At 43.5% G+C, this 16,750-nt stretch overlaps 1 protein-coding gene and 1 non-coding gene across 2 annotated transcripts; both read right to left on the bottom strand.

Annotated features, from left to right (window-relative positions):
* Positions 1–4,710: 4,710 nt before the first annotated feature.
* LOC100410377 (thymosin beta-4-like) lies at positions 4,711–8,982 on the bottom strand. The gene has a single exon (XM_078346902.1). The coding sequence runs from the start codon at positions 6,437–6,439 to the stop codon at positions 6,239–6,241; it is 201 nt and encodes a 66-aa protein (XP_078203028.1). The 5' UTR covers positions 6,440–8,982; the 3' UTR covers positions 4,711–6,238.
* A 7,427-nt stretch (positions 8,983–16,409) lies between these two features.
* LOC118147071 (small nucleolar RNA U13) lies at positions 16,410–16,513 on the bottom strand. Its single transcript, XR_004733241.1, has one exon. It is a non-coding gene; the product is annotated as a small nucleolar RNA U13 (small nucleolar RNA).
* Positions 16,514–16,750: the final 237 nt, after the last annotated feature.

Raw genomic sequence — 16,750 nt, 5'->3', positions numbered from 1 at the left:
TGGCTCACTCCTGTAATCACAGAACTTTGGGAGGCTGAGGCGAGAGAATCACCTGAGGTCAGGAGTTTAAGAACAGCCTGATCAACATGGTGAAACCCCATCTCTACTAAAAATACAAAACATAGCTGGGCATGGTGGTGCATGCCTGTAATCTCAGCTTCTTGGGAGGCTAAAGCAGGAGAATTGCTTGAGCCTGGCAGGCAGAGGTTGCAGTGAGCCAAGAACTCCACTCACTCCAGCCTGGGCAATGAGCGTGAAACTCTGTCTATAAATAAATAAGTTAATTAATAATAACATTAAGAGGAGGTAATCTGCCAAATCTAGAGCTGCAGATATTTTACAGGACAAAATGGCTTTGTTCCTTCAACAAATACATGTCATTTCTTAAAACAGAGGGGGACATTATAAAGTTTTTAAAACTTAAATATTCCAGGGCCCGGTGCGGTGACTCATGCCTGTAATCCTAGCACTCAGGAAGCCAAGATAGGAGTATCCCTCGAGCCTGGGAGTTCAAGACCAGACTAGGCAATGTAGTCTGGTAACCCCATCTCTATTTTAAAAACAATTTTAAAAACATTCCAGGATAACTCTAATTAAAAAAAAAAAACTAAAACTTAAGAAACATGACCAAATAATAATAAAAAAATTTTGTTAATGGGTGGATAATTGGGGACAACAGGTGTGGATTGGTTGTGTTTCTTTAGTTTGTTTTTTTAGAGGGTCTTACTCTGTCACCCAGGCTGGAGTGCAGTGGTATGATCATGGCTCACTGCAGCCTTTAACTCCTGGTCTTAAGTGATCCTCCCACCTCAGCCTCCCAAGTAGCTGGGACTACAGGTATGCAGCACCATGCACAGCAAATATGTTTAATTTTGTAGAGATGGGCTCTCCCTAAGTTGCCAGGTTGGTCTTGAACTCCTGGGCTCAAGCGATCCTTTTTCTTTGGCCTCCCAGACCACTGTGATGCAGGAATGAGCCACTGAGCCCAGTCTCTTTTTAAGACATTTTGCTGAGCAGAGAAATAGCAATTGAAATATGGCATATAGAAAATTTCAACAGTGAAACTGAACATGTTGAATTTCAAAAGTAAAAAAGTGTGGTCTTATCCTTTGGGTAAGATGTTCTTAGATAATGTACTACCTACCCTAATTTTTATTAAACTGAAAACAGAATGAAAAGGAAGCTAGCTGGGCGTGGTGGCTCACACCTGTCAACCCAGCACTTTGGGAGGCCAAGGTGGGCAGATCTCTTGAAGCCAGAAGTTTGAGACCAGCCTGGCCAATGTAGCGAAACTCCGTTTCTACTAAAAATACAAAAAATTAGCTGGGCATGGTGGCACGTACCCATAATCCCAGGTACTTGGGAGGCTGAGGCAGGAGAATCACTTGAACCTGGGAGGTGGAGGTTGCAGTGAGCTGAGATCACACCACTGAACTCCAGCCTGGGCCATAGAGTGAGACCCTGTCTCCAAAAAAAAATAAAGACAAGGGAAAAGGAAGCTGAGCAATCCTAGCACTGTAGAAGGAGGAAGGGAATTAGCCATGTGATGAGTTTGTCTCAGTCAAAGCAGACACGTGGAGTCAACTGTTTCACAAAAGTCACTTTTGTTACTTCGATGGCTATCTCATAGTTACAGGATTCTTTTGTTTATAGCTCTCTACATGGTTTGAAAAGATTTTGGTTTCACTTGGTGCTTGTTCTACAAATTTAAAAACATCAAATGTTTAGTATATTAGAATATTCTTTTTTTTTCTTTTTTCTCTGGCTCTTTAAGCCACAGATATCAGAATATTCTTTAAAATTATTAGTATATCCCTGAGTCTAAGCCAACCTTCATAATCCATGTTAAAACTTTTGTTGGTTGAGCACAATGGCTCATACCTGTCATTTCAGCACTTCGGGCAGCTGAGGCATGTGGCTCCCTTGAGCCCAGAAGTTTGAGACCAGCCTGGGCAACATGGTGAAACCCCACCTCTACAAAAAAAAAAAGAAAAAAAATACATATATTAAATTTTTATTTTAAAAAAAATGTGTAGGCTGGACACGGTGGCTCACAGTTGTAATCCCAGCACTTTGGGAGGCTGAGGCAGGCAGATCACAAGGTCAAAAGATTGAGATCATCCTGGCTAACCCAGTGAAACCCTGTCTCTAATAAAAAAAAAAAAATTCTGGCTGGGCGCGGTGGCTCATGCTTATAATCCTAGCACTTTGGGAGGCCGAGGTGGGTGGATCACCTGAGGTCAGGAGTTCAAGACCAGCTCGGCCATCATGGTGAAACCCCATTAAAAAATACATAAATAAAATTGTAAAATTAAAAAAAAATACAAAAAATTAGGCAGGCATGGTAGCACGCACCTGTAGTCCCAGCTACTTAGGAGGCTGAGGCAGGAAACTCCCTTGAACCTGGGAGGCAGAGGCTGCAGTGAGCCAAGATTGTGCCACTGCACTCTAGCCTGGGCAACAGAGCAAGACTCTGTCTCAAAAACAACAAAAATTAGTAGCCTCATTCTTAGCAGGCATTCAAGGATGATAAATACTGTAATATTATTTTTCCATTTGGTCTATAATCAGAAAAGTAGCTCTGCTGGAAGCAGTAACTATCTTACAGTGTGTTTCCTACTCCTGTTGTTAACCATGTTTAGACCACATGAATCTTGAAAGCTGTGGTTGGTATATTTGTCACACTTCAATCCCATTAGTTTGTTACTCTTAGAATGAAGGAGAGCAAACACTTCCTTTTTTACTTTCTCTGACTTTTGTTTTTCCTTATGAAGAAATTTTCATTTAAAATTGTTGATCATCTGGTCTTTGGAAAGCCAAAAGGTATTGCTTACCGTTTTAGTCATCAATTCCCCGGAATTTATTTCAGCCTTCCATTTCTTTTTAAACGAAATGCTTTACAATGTAATCCCTTTGTCATAATCACACTCATATATAATTTTACTTAACTACATAAATATAGTAACATACATGCTTTGTAAAAGAAAGAGTGCTCTTTTTTTCTGTTTCTTTTATTTGTTTAACTGAGCCCCTCCCTCTTCCTCTCCTTCCTTCCCCTACGTCAACACCATTTGCCCAAGGTCATCCATCCACCCGAGAACCTGGGATGTATCTTCCCATATTTTCTTATTACTCAGGTAATCTTATACCTACACATACGTATGGGTCTACACATACAGAGCATTCACTTATTTATTTATTTTTTTTGACGGAGTCTGGGTCTGTCGCCCAGGCTAGAGTGCAGTGGCGCAATCTTGGCTCACTACAATCTCAACCTCCTGGGTTCAAGCAATTCTCCTGCCTCAGCCTCCCAAGTAGCTGAGATTACAGACACCTGCCACCACATCCAGCTAATTTTTGTATTTTTAGTAGAGACGGGGTTTCACTGTGTTGGCCAGGCTGGTCTTGACCTCCTAATCTCGTGATCTGCCCACATCGGTCTCCCAAAGTGCTGGGATTACAAGCGTGAGCCACTGCGCCCAGGCTCTGCATTCACTTCTTTTTCGGGGGTGGTAGACAGAGTCTTGCTCTGTTGCCCAGGCTGGAGTGCAGTGGCTTAATCTCAGCTCACTGCAACCTCCATCTCCCAGGCTCAAGCAATCCTCCCACCTCAGCCTCCCAAGTAGCTGGGGTTACAGGTACGTGCCACCACGTCCAGCTAATATTTTTGTATTTTTGATAGAGACAGTGTTTCACTATGTTGGTCAGGCTGTCTCAAACTCCTGACCTCGGGTGATCCACTTGCCTCGGCCTCCAGAAATGCTGGGATTATAGGCATGAGCACTGCACCTGAGCATTTACTTCTTAAAGCATTGTTTTGTAAACAAGCACTCATAGTTTGGTTTTTTTTTTGAGACAGAGTCTCACTCTGTCACCCAGGCTGGAGTACAGTGGCACGATATCAGCTCACTGCAACCTCCACCTTTCAGGTTCAAGTGACTCTGGGGCCTCAGCCTTTCAAGCAGCCAGGATTACAGGTGTATACCACCATGCCCAGCTAATTTTTGTATTTTTAGTGGAGACGGGGTTTCGTCATGTTAGCCAGGCTGGTGTTGAACTCCCGACCTCAAGCAATCCACCCGCCTCAGTCTCCCAAAGTACTAGCATTACAGGTGTGAGCTATCCCATCCAGCCCCTACTCCATGAATTTAAATTGAGAGGATTGAATGAGGGGATAGGTATAGTGTAAAGACCAACTCAGCTGATAATATTTTTTGTTCTCTTAAAGACTGTGGGCTCCTCTAGGTCACCAGCTGGGCCTCTGATGAGTGCCATTTATGTGGCACACAGTGAGAATGATGTTCCAGGATTGTGTAACTGAAAGGTTTAGAAAGAAAGGGTGGAGCCATAGGGCCGGGCGTGGTGGCTCACGCCTGTAATCCCAGCAATTTGGGAGGCCGAGGCGGGTGGATCACGAGGTCAAGAGATCGAGACCATCCTGGTCAACATGGTGAAACCCCGTCTCTACTAAAAATACAACAAAAAATTAGCTGGGCATGGTGACGCGTGCCTGTAATTCCAGCTACTCAGAAGGCTGAGGCAGGAGAATTACCTGAACCCAGGAACCCAACAGGCAGAGGTTGCAGTGAGCCGAGATGGCGCCATTGCCCTCCAGCCTGGGTAACAAGAGCGAAACTCTGTCTCAAAAAAAAAAAAAAAAAGAAAGAAAGAAAGGGTGGAGCCATGAAAAGCACAGGCTTTGGAGTCAACAGACGTGTAAGTTGCAGCTCTACCACTTTCCGCCGTGAGATCGTGGGTGAGTTACTCAACTTCTCGGAGCTTCAGTTTCCTTCTTTGCTAGAGATAATGATGCCTGTCTCAGAGGGTTGCCTTGAGGAGGAAGTGCATGTAAGGCCCTCAGCAGAGCGCCTGGTGCTCATTAAATGTGACGAGTTCTTTATCAGATGTCTTCCTTCCAGTTCTTTCCAGCTATGCATCACTGTTTCCCCTTGTCAGATGAAAACCCATTGAATGCAGGGACTGTATCTAGTACATCTTTGCATCTTTACATATCCAGTCTCTAACTTGCTTTTTCCTGCTACCAACTACCCCAGGTCTTTTGCTCTGTTAAATAAGCATTGATTGAAATATGAGCAATAACAACAATTTGTTTTGTTTTGTTTTGGGATAGCAACTTGCTGTGTCACCCAGGCTGGAATGCAGTGCTGTGATTACAGCTCATTACAGCCCTGACCTCCTGGGCTCAAGCAGTCCTCCCGCCACAGCCTCCCAAGAAGCTGGGACCACACACATGTGCCACTAACACCAGGCTAATTTTTTTATTCTTAGTAGAGATGAGGTCTCACTATGTTGCCCAGTCTGGTCTTGAACTCCTGAGCTCAAGTGATACTCCCACCTCAGCTTCCTAAAGCGCTGGGCTTACAGGCATGAGCCACTGTGCCCAGCAAATAACAACAATTTGTATTATGAGCAATTTCAGGGTTACACTAAAGAAGAGAGATTAACATAGAAGACACCTGTGACCTATTACCCTGCTTCTACAAGGTGCTGATAATCTTTGTCATCTAGCTTTTGACCACTCCTTCATCACCATCCTTTGTCATGGAGAATTTTATTTTTCAAAAATTTTAACTTTTTATTCATATAATTTTAAAATTGAGCCAGGCATGATGACTCATGCCTATAATCCCATCACTTTGGGAGGCCAAGGCAGGTGAATCACCTGAGGTCAGAAGTTCAAGACTGGCCTGGCCAACATGGAGAAACCCTGTCTCTACTAAAAATACAACAACAAAAAACATTAGCTGGGCATGGTGGCAGATACCTGTAATTCCAGCAACTCAGGAGGTGGAGGCAGAATAGCTTGAACTCAGAGGTGAGGTTGCAGTGAGCTGAGATTGCACCATTGCACTCCAGCTTGGACAAGAGTGAAACGCTCTCTCAAAAAAAAAAAAAACAAAAACCAAAAACTATGCATTCCCATAATTAAAATTATTTGAACAACAACAACATCAAAAAAAAAAAATGGCAATCTGATTAAACTGCATTTTCCAGCCTGCAGGACGCCTTGGCCAGCTCGCTTTTATTCTAGATTTCACTGTCATGCCACCACACTTTTTCCTTCACCAACATGCAAGTTCTGTCCTTCCCTGCCAGCCAGACAGGCAGATACCAGAGGCAGGCACAGCCATCGTCCTCAGCAGTTCTTTGATGTCAAAGGGACAGCACAGTCATTTAAACTTGATTTAACCTCTTTGCATTATTCAAAATTAGACATCTAAAAGAAGTAAAATAGAAAGCAATGCTTTATGGAATGAGCAGGGCATGTTGGCGGTGCACACCACATGACAAAGCCTGCTTGCTTCTCCTGTTTGATCAGTTCCTTGGAAGGCAGTGGATTTTTCTCTTGAATTTCTGTCTTCTTTAGTTTTGACTTACTGAGTTTCCCGATCTCATCCACGTCGGGCTTGTCAGACATGGTCACAGAGGAAGCTGAGCAATGCCCACAAGCAAGTGGAATCTGGTCTGCTCAGTGTCTGCCCCGCAGTGTCGGAAATTTTGAAGCAAATCCCAGATGTTACATTATTTCAACAATTAATACTTGTGCGTGTTTCTAATAGTACTTCACAAAGTGTGGTCTGGAGGTTCCTGGGAGTTATCAAGGCCCTGTCAGGCAGCCTGCTACGTCAAAACTATTTTTATAACAATATTAATATATTGTTAATTTTTTTGTTCTCATTATCTCAAGTGTCTGGTAGAATTTTCCAACACAGATTGAATGCAGCCACAAATCTGAAAATCCAGCTGTCTCCTATTAAACCAGGTATGAGAGAGTTGCAAATTTCTACAAATCTGTTGACAAAAGTGTAAAACAATGACATTCGTCATGATGCTGTTTGAAAAATATGTTTTCATAAAACAAGTCCTTATCATGTTTATTATTGCTATGTTTTTTAAATTTACTTTTTTTTCTTTGAGATGGAACCTTGCTGTTGCCTAGGCTGGAGTGCAGTAGTGCAATCTCAGCTCACTGCAACCTCTGCCTCCTAGGTTCAAGCAATTCTCCTATGTCAGCCTCTCAGGTAGGTGGGACTACAGGTGCTTGCCACCATACTCAGCTAATTTTTAGTAGAGATGAGGTTTGACTATGTTGGCCAGGCTAGTCTTGAACTCCTGACCTCACTTGATTCACCTGCCTCTCAAAGTGTTGGAATTACAGGTGTGAGCAACCACACCCAGCATGTTTTTAGAAATCAAATGAATAGTTTAAAATGTTGTCAGTTTTGATTTCGAATGTAGAAAATATTCCATTTATCTGAATATTTATCCATCACACATGACGAAAAGCTCTTTGGGGGTCCTCAATACTTCTAAAATATTTTTGAGATTTAATTAATAAACCACTAGATTCACAATTTTATTTACTTTTAATTATTTTAGAGTTTTAGTCACTCTTTTTCCCAGGCTGGAGTGCAATGTTACAATCATGGCTCATCACAGCCTCGAACTCCTGGTACAATCATGGCTCATCACAGCCTCGAACTCCTGGTACAATCATGGCTCATCACAGCCTCAAACTCCTGGGTTCAAGCAATCCTCCTGCCTCAGTCTCCTGAGTTGCAGGGATTACAGGCACATACCACCATGACCAGCAGCTTCACTATTTGTTTTTATTTTGTTTTTTATTGTTTTTTTTTTTTTTTTTTTTTGAGACAGAGTCTAACTCTGTTGCCCAGGCTGGAGAGCAGTGGCATGATCTTAGCTCACTGCAACCTCTGCCTCCTAGGTTCAAGCAATCCTCCTGACTCAGCCTCCCAAATAGCTGGGATTACACAGGCATGCCACCATGCCCAGCTAATTTTTGTATTTTTAGTAGAGATGAAGTTTTACCATGTTGGCCAGGCTGGACTTGAACTCTTGAACTCAGGTGATCCAACCACCTCAGGCTTCCAAAATTCTGGGATTACAGTCGTGAGCCACTGTGCCTGGCAGCTTCACTAGTTTAAAATGTACATCTCAGAAACAAAAATCAAGAAGAATAAAAAATAAATAAAATGTACACCTCATGGTTGGGCATGCTGGCTCACATCTGTAATCCCAGCACTTTGGGAGGCCAGTGTGGGCAGATCACTTGAGGCCAGGAGTTTGAAACCAGCCTGGCCAGTATGGCAAAACCTTGTCTCTACTAAAAAATACAAAAATTAGCTGAGTGTGCTGGCATGCATCTGTAATCCAAGCTACTCAGGAGGCTGAGGCAGGATAATTGTTTGAACTGGGGAGGCGGAGGTTGTAGTGAGCCAAGATTGCACCACTGCACTCCAGCCTGGGCAATAGAATGAGGCTCTGTCTCAAAAAAAATAAAAAATAAAGTGTACACGTCAGTAGGTCTTGGTATACTTGCAAGGGTAGGCAGCCACTGCCACTAGCTAATTCCAAAACTTTTTTATCACCCCAAAAGAAAACCCTATACCCATTACTGGTCACTTCTAAATGTCCCCTCCCATTATCTCCTGGAAACCACTAATGTACTTTCTGACTCTACAGATTTGCCTATTCTGAGCATTTCAGGTAAATGCAATCAAACAACACGTAGCCTTTTGTTTCTGGCTTGTTTCACTTAGCATAACGTCTTTAAGGTTCATCCATGTTGTCGTATGTGTCAGAATTTCATTCCTTTTTATAGCTAAATAATATTCCATTGCGTGTATATATCACATTTTCTTTACCCAATCATCAGTTGACTTTTGGGTTGTTTCCACTGGATATTACAAATAGTACAGCTATGAACATTTGTAGCCAAGTTTTTGTATGAATACATGTTTTTAGTTCTCTTGGCAATATATCTAGGAATAGAATTGCTGGGTCATATGGCTAACTCTATGATTAACTTTCTAAGAAACTGTCAAACTGTTTTCCATAGCAGCTGCACCATTTTACATTTTAATCAGCAATGTATGAGAATTCCAGTTTCTCTTCCAATTTCTCTACATCCTTGCCAAAATTTATTTTCAGTGTTTTTCATTTTAGCCATCCTAATGCGTATGACTCAATAATTTTTAGGAGGGTAAAGTGTCCTGAGACTATAACTTTTCAGAACTATTTTTCTAACTGCTTTCAAAAAAACATAAATGTACTAACATTATCAATCTAAAAAATTAACAATGATTCCACAAAATCGTGTAATACCAGGATAATCATGTTTGCCTGGGACAAATCCAGTTTACATCTTTTTTTTTTTTTGAGATCAAGTCTCGCTCTGTTGCCAGCCTGGAGTGCCGTGGCATAATCTCGGCTCACTGCAACCTCCACCTCCTGGGTCCAAGTGATTCTCCTGCCTCAGCCTCCCAAATAGCTGGGACTACAGGTGCACTCCACCTTGCCCAGCTAATTTTTGTATTTTTAGTAGAGCAGGGATTCACCATGTTGGCCAGGATGGTCTCAATCTCTGACCTCCTGATCCACCTGCCTCGGCCTCCCAAAGTGCTGGAATTACAGGCGTAAGCCACCACACCCGACCTACACCTTTGTACCAGCACAAATGTTAATAGAGCCTCCTTGAACTCTCAACATATTCTGCTAGATGACAAATTTGAACACGCTAATAATTAATCTATGTTCATATTTCTCTGATTGTCTTTCTTTTTTTAAGACGGAGTTTAACACTTGTTGCCCAAGCTGGAGTGCAATGGCATGATCTCAGCTTACTGCAACCTCCACCTCCCAGGTTCAGGTGATTCTCCTGCCTCAGTCTCCCAAGTAGCTGGGATTACAAGCATGCACCACCACGTCTGGCTAATTTTGTAGAGATGGGATTTCTCCATGTTGGTCATGCTGTTCTTGAATTCCTGATCTCAGGTGATCCACCCGCCTTGGCCTCCCAAAGTGCTAGGATTACAGATGTAAGCCACAATGCCTGGCCCCCTGATTGTCTTAAATATGTCTTCTTACAAATTGAGTGTTTTTTTTTTTTAATCTTTTTGTAGAGACAGAGTCTCATTTGTTGCCCAGACTGGTCTAGAACTCCTGGGATCAAGCATCAGCCACTGCACTTGGCCTACAATTTGTTTATTAAAAGTAAAATCTGGGCTGGGCATGATGGCTCACTCATGCCTGTAATCCCAGCACTAAAAACACAAAATTAGCCGGGCACAGTGGCACATGCCTATAATCCCAGCTACCTGGGAGGCTGAGGCAGGAGAATTGCTTGAACCCGGGAGGCAGAGGTTTCAGTGAGCCAAGATGGGGCCCCTGCACTCCAGCCTGGGTGACAGAGTGAGACTCTGTTTCCAAAAAAAAAAAAAGAAAGAAAGACAAGAAAAAAGAAAAAGAAAATCAGATCTGGTGGGGCACAGTGGCTCACAGCTGTAATCACAGCACTTTGGGAAGTCGAGGTGGCAAGAAAGCTAGGTCTTGCCAGAAAAAAAAAAAAGGAAGGATGAGGGGAGGGGAAGGGGGGGAAGGAGGAGGGGAAGGGGGAGGGGAGGGGAGGGGAGGGGAAGGGGGAGGGGAGGGGAAGGGGGAGGGGAGGGGAAAGGAAAGGAAGAGGAATAGAGCAAGGAAGGAAGGAAGGAAAGGAAGGAAGGAAAAAATATCCAACACTGTTGGTTGAACATATCTTAAAACTTTGAATCTATATCAGTTCCCACCCTTGGCTTGACTGATTATTATTTATCCTTGAAAAAATCAATGAAATTTCTTAGTGTCTTTTGTTTCTTTGCCCTCCATGTTTCTTGTCATTTGGTAGTAGACCTAAACATTTGATTAGATTTAGGGTCCCTTTTTGGGCAAGAATATTTCATAGGTGGTGTGTACTTCCTACCTTACTGCATTAAGAGGTACCTGGAACCTGGCTGCCTTGCATTTAGTGATGTTATAAAGTTATAAAGTTCCCCATCAACCTTCACCTTGTAATTGTAATCACAATGGATGATAGTTGCATGGTCTCAGTGTTTCATTAGGAGGTATGAATAGTGACTTTCTAATTCCACCATTCTGTTACATTTATTACCCTTACAAATAATTTGGATACCCTGAAATAGAAGAATAGATGCTTGATTTTTTTCCCTCTTATATATCAATTTTCAAAATAAACATTTGTTTTCTTAAGAGATCCAAAGGTGAATGTTTAGTGATTTTTTTTGGTATCATTCTGAATTTGTGGATTTGTGTATATTGTTTCATCACAATCACTACTCCTTTACAAGACCAGTGCTGTAATCCCTGACTGTAGGGCCTTGGGGGACTTTTTTTATTTGTTTGTTTTCTCTAACCTCAGCAGCATTTGATAGCTACCTTGCTTTCGGGCATAACAAAATGCTACAGGCTCACCTTGTGCAATTCCTTCCCTAGTTTTTTTTTTTTCCACCTGCCCTAGTTTTGAAATCAATCATTTCGTAAAGCCTCACTGGTTCCTTTTAGTGGGAAGCATTTACACTATCAATTTGGACATTCAGGGGGCTCATGGCCATTAGACTGTCATTACTTCTTGGCCTTTCAGTGGACACAGCTAGGAGATATATATATATTGTGGAAGGAGAAAAATTCATTACAAATTCATACTGACATTGGCAATTTTAATTTCAGATTACAAATTTTTTTATTCAAGTATGTGACTCAGTCAGATTACAGAATTTATACCTAACTTCATTGATTTAACGCTTGTATCTCTTTTATCTTTAACTGAAAATCTGGGTTTCTAACAATACTATTTGTTATTTTATATACATATGTAAATTATACACAATAACACGACACATGTAATAACACCTAACCAGGCCCGGCATGGTGGCTCATGCCTGTAATCCCAGCACTTTGGGAGACCACAGCAGGTGGATCACTTGATGTCAGGAGTTCGAGACAAGTCTGGCCAACATAGAGAAACTCCATCTCTAATAAAAATACAAAATTGGCCTGGCATGGTAGCAGGCACCTGTAGTTCCAGCTAGTTGGGAGGCTGAGGCAGGAGAATCACTTGAGACCGGGAGGCAGAGGTTGCAGTGAGCCAAGATTGCCCCATTGCACTCCAGCCTGGGTGACAGAGCGAGATGCCATCTCAAAAAACAAACAAAAACCAAAGGAAATACACCTAAACGACAACATTAGTATTATTACAATACCATTATTAAATGCAGTTGATTTCTTTGCCATTCTTTTTTTTCTGTTTTTAGGCTTTGTCACATTAAGGATATAGAGTCAAATTAACACGCTTTACAGTTTCTTGTTTTTCTGTATGGTTATGCCAGTGACTCAATGTACACTTTGATTCTTTTAGGAAATGCTTTGTTATTTTCTTTTAAAAAATAGTTATGTAGGCTCTTGGACCCACTCCTGTCCTTCAGAGTGTACTTTTGTTTTCAATAAATCTCTGCTTTTGTTCCTAAAAAAAAAAAAAAAATTATGTGGCCTGGCTCGGTGGCTCACATCTATAATCCCAGCATTTTGGGAGGCCCAGGCAGGCAGATCACCTGAGGTCATGAGCTCCAGACCAGCCTGGCCATCATGGTGAAATCCCATCTCTACTAAAGCTACAAAAATTAGCTGGGCGTGGTGGAAGGTGCCTGTAATCCCAGGTACTCCAGAGGCTGAGGCAGGAGAATCACCCTTGAACCCAGGGTGGCAGAGGCTTCAGTGAGCTGAGATCACACCGCTGCACTCCAGCCTGGGTGGCAGAGTGAGGCTCTGTCTAAAAAAAAAGTAAAACATTTACATGAATCCAAAATTGAAGCTATTAAATACAGTGTATACAGAGAAATCTAGCTTCCATTCCTATTTCCTTCACCCCATTCTTTTCTTATATGTAACCATTTTATTAGTTTATAATTTTTTTTTTTTTTTTGAGGCAGAGTCTCGCACTGTCACCCAGGCTGGAGTGCAGTGGGGCGATCTCAGCTTACTGCAACCTCCACCTCCCGGATTTAAGCAATTCTCCTGCCTTAGCCTCCTGAGTAGCTGGGATTGCAGGTGCTCACCACCACACCCAGCTAATTTTCATATTTCTAGTAGAGGTGGGGTTTCACCATGTTGTTCAGGCTGGTCTTCAACTCCTGACCTCGTGGTCTACCTGCCTCAGCCTCCCAAAGTGCTGGGATTACAGACATGAGCCACCACGCTCAGCCATTAATTTGTAAATTTACACTCTATTGCTTCTTTAACTTGTAAGCAAATTCACACATCATTATCTCTATTTCCCCATCTTTCTCACAAGAAAAGCAACATTTCAACACATGTGAAAAGCAGGCAAAATAAAAATAAAGGCAACATACACATGGCCTCTGCCCTCTTCTTTCACTTAACAATACATCCTAGATTTCCAAGGCAGTCCACAGAGATGGTTCTCTTTCCTCTATATGGCTGCACAAAACTGCATTGTGTGGATATACGTAGCTTATTCAGCCAGTCCTCTGTGGACAGACGTGTGGGCTCAACAAACATTTATTGCACGATCAAATCGTGCCAGGCACTGAGAATAAAGACACGGTCTCTGGCTTCAGGAAACTCAGATGTGCAGATGGGGAGATCTCCACAATACAAGTGCTTTCCTTATAAGAAGTAATAGCATGGGTCCACTTAACACAGGGAACACACGGAGCAGGGAAGAGACAGTGGCACACAGGAGGGATACAATAACTGTCTATTGATTGGCGTCTTGCTTCCACTAGGGCCTGCAATCAGGAGAATCCCCTAGGGAGGAAATGGTTACCAGTGGTTGAAATTGCTTAGAAAATAGTGAGTGCCACCAATTGGTCAGAGAAGGGAAAGCCAAATGAAAGAGGTGGAGAGGGAGGGTCTGAACCACAAAATTACCCTGGAAAGAGGAAATGTAACTTAAACTTAACACAGGAGCTGTGGTTTAACATGAGCCAACACCTGTGTAGAACTTTCTGCTGACCAGATATTGTTCTAAGCAGTTTACAAATAAGTAACTCCTTTCTCACCACATTCCTAAGTGGTACGAATTATTACTACCTGCATTTTTCAGACAAAGAAATTAAGGTGGCTGGGCACGGTGGATTACGCCTGTAATCGCAGCCCTTTGGGTGGGCAAGGCGGGTGAATCGCTTGAGGTTAGGAGTTCAAGACCAGCCTGGCCAACATGGTAAAACTCCGTGTTACTAAAAATACAAAATTAGCTGGGCGTGGTGGCACTAGCCTGTAATACCAGTTACTCGGTGGCTGAGGTAGGAGAAAGGATCGCATGAACCTGGGTAGGCGGAGGTTGCCGTGAGCCAAGATTGCACCACTGCACTCCAGCCTGAGCCACAGAGCCGGACTCCCTCTTTAAAAAAAGAAAGAAAAATAAAAAAAGAAAAGAAAAATACATTAAGGCACCTGGGAGGCGAAGTGGCTAACATCTGTAATCCTAGCGCTTTAGGAGGCCAAGGCGGAAGGGTTGCTCAAGGCAGGAGCTCGAGATCAGCCTTGGTAACATAGTGAAACCCCATCTCTACAAAAATATTAGATAAAAATTAGCAGGGCATGATGGGGCTCGCCAGTGGTCCCAGTTACTGGGAGGCAGAGGCGGGAGGATGGCTTGAATCCAGGAGTTCAAGGCTGCAGTGAGATATGATGACACCACTGCACTCCTGCGTGGGTGACAGAGCAAGACCCTTTCTCTAATACAAAAATTTTTTTAATTAAATAAAAAATACAAAGAGCCGGGCACAGTGGCTGACGCCTGTAATCCTAGCACTTTGGGAGGCCGAGGTGAGAGGATCACGAGGTCAGAAGATCAAGGCCATCCTGGCTAACACAGTGAAACCCCATCTCTACTAAAAATACAAAAAATTATTGTATTTTTTGTATTTATTGTATTTTGCGCCACGGAGTGGTGGCGTACCTCTGTAATCCCAGCTACTAGGTAGGCTGAGGCAGGAGAATCGCCTGAATCTGGGAGGCGGGGGTTGCAGTAAGCCGAGATTGCGCCACTGTATTCCAGCCTGAGAGAGTGAGACTCCGTCTTAAGTAAGTAAATAAATAAATAGAAATTAAAGCACAGAGAGGTTACCAAACTTTTGCCCAAGGGCACACACCAAAAATAAGTAAACAAACAAACAAACAAACAAACAAAAAACAGAAATTAAAGCACAGAGAGGTTACCAAACTTTTGCCCAAGGTCACAGCAAAAGAAGGAAAGAAGGGCAGGCGAGTAGGAAGCAAGATGCCGCAGATGGGACAGTCGCAAGTACTACACCAAGAAGCGCGTGCCCTCTCCAAGGTGGGACGAAAGTACAGTATGCCCCCTGCTCCATGACCACCTCCTCGCGAGGACAAAGCACACGTGACACGCCCCCCCTCCCTCGCCCCTGCGCGCACACACCCCTCACCCTACCCTGGGTCAGAATACCCCGCAGGGCTTTCTCTGGACTTTTGGGGCCCTGGTTGCGCGAGGACTCCTAGAAGCTGAATAAGGGTCCCTCTCCGAGCAGTGGCCGACACGTCTCTCTCGCGCCACCCCTCCCAGTATCCAAGGCTCCCGCCTGTGCAGTGGCACAAATGAAGTTGGCTTCCTCGGGCTCCTACGACCCGTGGAAGCTATGGGAGTCACAAGTTCTTAAATGCGACGGGCCCCTCGGGAACTGAAGGTCAATCGGACGCAATTCCACCCTCCAGGAAGGCGCAGGAACGGGGAACAAGCACTGCCGACGCGGCGTTGGTGGGGGTGGGGGTTGCTAACATGGGCGGTCGCACAGGCGCGACTCTTCTCGTGCCTTTTCTAAACCCAATCAAACGCGGCAGCTTCCTACACCCGCAGGGGCCCGAGCCCGCAGCCTCCGGCTCCCCTGGCCGGTGCCGGGCGCCGCCTGCCGCCCACGTCTAAGACTGCGCTCGTCTGTCCTCGCGCACCAGGCGCCCACACCCGCGAGGCGGGCCCAAGCCGGATCCGCCACCCAGACGACCTGCCTCCCTCGGGGCTGTTCCAGATGCCGGCTGGAGGCTCTTATCTTGTCGCTAGAATTTGATTTTTTTTTTTTTTTTTTTTCCCTACTACATAAAGCACATCTGAGCAGAATTTGAATTTTCAAACGCTTATGGCTACAGGCTTTAAAACGCTAGCTCCTGAGACCAGCTAATGTATGGCATTGAACAGAAAACCAAATACCCCATGTTCTCACTCCAAGTGGCAACTTAACATTCGGAAGACATGGACATAAAAAAGGAAACAGCAGACACTGTGGCCTACTAGAAGGGGCACTGAAAACGCGCTAAACGCACCCCAAAGACGATATACCCACGTAACCAACCTACGCAGGTACCTTCCAAGCCTAAAAAGTTAAAGGAATTAGAAAACGTTACAACGGAGCGTTTAGTTAGACAACGTAAGAGTACCGATCCATGCACACTATAGTTACAGCGAGAAAGAACCAGCAAAAAGTAAACACAAGATCGTCAAGCTTATTAAGTTCCCTTCACAAGCCACAAACAAAATAATAATGATCCTCTTAAGTTCAGGTCAGATGGGTAATGTGCCGACGTCGTAACAAGGTTTAAGGGTAGCACATCTCACGCAAGCGTGTGAACACCCAATCATCATGCTCATGAACTACAAAAGGATCAGCGCAAGGCTGCATGTTAAGAAGCTCCAAGAATGTGCCACTGATTTAACAGATAGGGTGACTACCGTAATGCAATACGTCCGGTAGTCACATATAAAATCCTGGATATTTTCAAAGTCACACTGAAATTCTGTGGTGATTCTTTTGTTTCTACCTTAGCAAAGAAAAACAGAAATACAATTAGCCAGCGGATCATTATATATGTAAATTTATTCTCCATAATTCCACCTTTCTGT

The sequence above is a fragment of the Callithrix jacchus genome, chromosome 13 (assembly GCF_049354715.1).
Source record: "Callithrix jacchus isolate 240 chromosome 13, calJac240_pri, whole genome shotgun sequence".
NCBI classification, from domain to species: Eukaryota; Metazoa; Chordata; class Mammalia; order Primates; family Cebidae; genus Callithrix; species Callithrix jacchus.
This window is presented reverse-complemented; position numbering and strand designations above follow the sequence as displayed.

Excerpts from the sequence above, each read along its gene's own strand:
- LOC100410377 (XM_078346902.1), bottom strand. The coding sequence starts at position 6,439 with ATGTCTGACAAGCCCGACGTGGATGAGATCGGGAAACTCAGTAAGTCA.